Consider the following 4749-nt stretch of genomic DNA (forward strand, 5'->3'; position numbering starts at 1 on the left):
TCCCTAATCCAGGTCATTGAAAGGTGGACGACCAATGACTAATGAAGATTAGATTACAAGTAGATTACTTAATTCTGTTTCTTGAACTAGAGTGACTGGATGTCAGAATCTTTTGCATAGATACTTATTGGATCTTGTATCGGATTGACCATGAGAACACTTTAAGAGATTAAAGTCATGTCATAGGTAGTTCTCATTAATGGTGATTAGAAACCGTTCCTCAGAACATGAGCGATTATGTCTTCTCGTTTGAGAATTAATTCGCTTTGATACTAGCTAAACGTCGCACCGTAAAAGGAGGCTATAAAAGCAGTTATTGGGCGTACTATGAATCAAAGTGAGTGTTCATAGATTGCAAGAATGGATTGTCCTCCTATCTTTGATAGGATATGGTGTTGTTGTGTAACAAGGCCTCTCGGAGAGTTAGATACTGTAAAATGCATGGCCATGCTCAGAATGGTTAAGGCTTAACCTTCCGCAAAAGTTTAACAGTTGAGCTCTGTAATCCGAGAAACACTTCTGGACCTAATAAGGATGGCTTGGATCTTACCTTATGTTCAGTAAGTAACACTAAGTGACAAAGGAATGTGAATGCACACTTGTTTGAATGACAAGTGGGAGACTGAAGGAAATATGTCCTTCACCCAAGGTGCATTAAGTCTAATACTAAGGTTCAGATTAATTGCGAACAATTAATTCAGTGAGATCAAGTGATCGGAACAGCTAGCTGGAGCAATGCTTCCGATCAGTGAGTTCTAATGAATATTAAGCTCACAGCTTACTCTTGACTGAACCTACAAGGTCACACCAATGACACGTAACAGATCACCGGATTAAATGAATCGGAAATTCATTTAATAAGATTTTCGGGAATTAGTTGGAAAACGTATTATACGATACGACCTTGCATCGGAATCGTATATCGTATCGCGAATATTCGTAAGCTAGGCGAAACGAATAAATCGTATCGTACGACGGTGATTCGTCGTATACGAAACGATAAATAATATATCGGAAATATATTAATCGCGAATACGAAGAGCGACACACGGGCCGAGTGCACGAAGCACTCAAGGCCTATGGGTGCGCTGGGCAAGCAAGCAAGGCCACGGCAAAACGGCAGCGCTGGCCCATGGCCGAGCGAGCTGCGCGTGTGCGCGCGGGCCGAAGCAGCGACACAACCATAGCAGCGAGGCCCATGGCCCAGCTCGCTGTGCTCGTCTTGCGCGGGTTTGCTGGCCGGCCTTGCCTTATGGCTTGGTCGGTTAGTAAGGTTATGTTAATAACCTTCTAACCCCTTTTCCAACACACAAGACAATTCAGTCACACTAAAACCCTAGAGTCACTGAGAACCCTAATTCTCTCTGTGCCTCCAAAGTGCGTTCATCCCTAAAGGCAAAAACTCTTGATCGATTCTCTAAGCTACGATAATCAAGACGGATCTGATCGTGCCGGTGAACCAAGTAGAGGAACGACAAGTGGAGTTCTAAGTTCGTGTTCGTTGACAATTTGTGGAAAACACGCTTCAAACGTAAGTATCCTTAATTTGTGCTTTATACATGCTTCCTGTCTTTGGGGATTATTTCCGCACATGTTATTATGTTTAACTCATAAGACGTCGAGAAAAGGCAAAAGGATGAAGTTTTCGATGCAAACAAACCTCATAAAAACAAGTTTGATAATTTGGATTAGTACTACTAGAGTGTACGTACACGTTGCATATTTTAACCCTTATATTCTCTATCATTTGGAAATTAGTAAGAAGTATCCTACAATTTACATTTATTACATAAAGTAAATGCCGGCAATTTTAATAACGACATTTCAACTAAATTTTGCATAAAAAAACCACTCCCTATTCTCTCCATTCTTCAATCATTCCAACCCAAACATTAAACTAAACTAAACACCATTTTCTTCTTCTTCTTCTTCAATTCCCATTTCCATTTCTTTCTCATAAAATTAATTACCACATTTTTTCCAATTATACCCCTTTCGAAAAATGGCATCCGCAAGAATAGCAAGGATAGCAATAGAAGTAGCACCACCACAATTTGTCAACATCATCAAATTTAGACGTGCTTCAAGCAACGTTGTTGCCTTAGATACAATCTATGAAGATCAAGAGAAAGATATGAGCAATCTCAATTCCATAACCTCCTTAAGTTTGAAAAGTTAGGGCAATAATAATATTATTAATAATGCCTCATCGTCATCAATTATGTCCAAGTACTTTTCTCCAAGAACCTAAGTCTTCTGATTTTGTCCAGTGGCTGATTGACCGGTGACACGTGTATGACACCTCACCTAATTAGATTTGAGTTTTAGGGTGACAGTCCTTTGATGACGTCAACCTGAGTTGATTTTTTGTTTCCCTTAAAATAAATTGGGATGTAATTTAGCAATGAGGGTACAAATTTTTATATGTGCCTCTTGCTATTTACAAATATTTTTTGTTTTTTATTTTATCGATCGATCGATCAACCTATATGTGTATAAGTTTATTGAGATTGAGCTTTTAGGCATAGGTAATTAATTTATTTGGCTAGGCTCAAGGATAATTAACTTATATGATATATTAGGTGTGTGTAATGTTTTTGATGCAACTTTGGTGATTTTACACTTCGGTTACGTTCTCTTAATTTGTTATTCAGTTATTATGGTTACAATTTTGATTATTTAATCAATAATTTAAGCATCCTTTCAAAAAATAATAACTTGAAATATGATACTCCCTCCATTTCTAAATGTTGTATCCATTTGGAATCTTGGGGGGTTTTTAAGAAAAATAGAATCTTGATTTGTATGGGTATAAGTGTAATGATTGGGTGTAAGAGAAATGATTGTGTGTAAGAATGTGTAAGAGATTCTTTTTTAAAGATTAAAGTAAGGAGAGAGAAAATATTAAAGAATTATGGGAAAGGGGATATTTTCATTTAATTAATCAAAAATCAGAAAAAATCTGATTGAAGTGGGGACCAAAGTACATGAGGTGGATTTATTTCATCCAATGAGATTACAGCAACAGAAAAAAACGGAGGGAAGACTTCCCAAATTGGGAAAGTCCACTTCCCTTTTTACACTTCCCTCCAAAAACAGAAATTTACCAAAAAGTTTTCCCTCCAAACTTTTTCCCTCCAAACTTTATACATTTACCACCCTTTATAAATAGGGGACAATTTCTACCCAAAAACCCTCATAAATTCCAACTGTTTTAATATCAGTTACAACAACAAAAAACCAAAAGCAATAAATGCACTACAATTAATCAGCAAGGGGACATTAATGGCTTCAGATCAAGAGGAGGACGAGTTCCTCGGTTTTTCCGATGATGAAGGAGACGGCACGAACTCTGATTCAGATTATGATGATGATGAAGCAACCCAAAATGCTGTAAGTGAAGTAAATGCTCATCAAATAGGGGACTTTGAGCAAAATCAACAATTGCCAGATCTGAATGAAGTGGGACAAGAATATGCACAAGAATGTGAAGTGGGACCACAGCATACATCAGGTATATCAGATAACCACTCAGTTCCATTTTTGTTTGATTTGAACATGCCAACACAACAAGAGTTCCCACCATCTCCAATTCATCAAACAGAAACAGAGCAAAATCATCATAAGCCTAGAACCCCAAGGATTAACAACGAATTAAGGTTGGAAATCTTGTTGTTCCTTCTCTTAAGAAAAGAAAAGCATTCAGATGAACTCATTCATGGGACAAATAGGCAGGCTGTTATAAAGTTTGGTTACACAAGGAAGACAATTAGACTAATATGGCAGAGAGCATTGGCACATAAGGCAGCCATGGATTCGTATTTCTATGATAGCAAATATCACAACTGTGGGAGGAAGAGAATTCAAGTAACATATGAGTCTATAGCCTCCATAGCCATGGGGGATAGAACAACCATTATTGATCTAGCAAGGATGCTCAATTTGAGTCCCACAACAGTTTGGAGAATGGTGAAAAGAAAACAGATAAAACCACATTCAAGTCCATTGAATCCAGGCATTTCAGAAGAATGCAAGATGGCAAGGATGAAGTGGGTACTTGGTCTCTTAATGGACTACTCAATACCAAATGATCCCACATATTACAGCATGTATGATTTCATTCACATCGATGAGAAATGGTTCTATCTTACACAAAAAAGTCAAAGAGTTTATTTAGCAAACAATGAACCATTTCCACACAGGAAGGGAAAATCAAGAACTAAGATTCCAAAGTTCATGTTTATGGCAGCAGTAGCAAGGCCAAGGTGGGGACAAGATGGGCAGTGTGAGTGGGATGGGAAACTTGGTATATTTCCATTCACAGATGCAGTGGCAGCAAAGAGAACATCCAAAAATAGAGTCAAGGGGACAATTGAGACTAAACCAATCAAGTCAGTTAATCAGATTGCAACTAGGGCCATGCTAATCAACTACCTAATCCCAGCAATTAAAGAGAAATGGCCACCACATGAGGGGGAAAGGGTGATATACATCATTCAAGACAATGCAAAGGCACACATTTTGCAAAATGATCAAGAATGGCAGCAACATTACAAGCAAGATGGCTTCACATTGATATTGACTCAGCAGCCAGCAAACAGTCCAGATTGTAACATATTAGACTTGGGGTTCTTTAGGTCAATTCAATCACTAATGCACAAAAAGATGCCTAAAACAGTTGAAGATTTAAGTGGTGCTGTGACTGAGGCATATAATGAACTGCATGCAAAGACTCTATCTAATGTGTGA

General features: G+C 38.0%; 1 protein-coding gene across 1 annotated transcript; it reads left to right on the forward strand.

Moving 5' to 3' along the window:
- Window positions 1-3285: 3285 nt before the first annotated feature.
- Window positions 3286-4749, forward strand: LOC110800768 (uncharacterized). Its single transcript, XM_022006089.2, has one exon. The coding sequence runs from the start codon at window positions 3286-3288 to the stop codon at window positions 4747-4749; it is 1464 nt and encodes a 487-aa protein (XP_021861781.2).

The sequence above is a fragment of the Spinacia oleracea genome, chromosome 2 (assembly GCF_020520425.1).
Source record: "Spinacia oleracea cultivar Varoflay chromosome 2, BTI_SOV_V1, whole genome shotgun sequence".
NCBI classification, from domain to species: domain Eukaryota; kingdom Viridiplantae; phylum Streptophyta; class Magnoliopsida; order Caryophyllales; family Amaranthaceae; genus Spinacia; species Spinacia oleracea.

What these genes read in the sequence shown, in the direction of transcription:
- LOC110800768 (XM_022006089.2), top strand. Translation starts at nt 3,286, where the DNA reads ATGGCTTCAGATCAAGAGGAGGACGAGTTCCTCGGTTTTTCCGATGAT.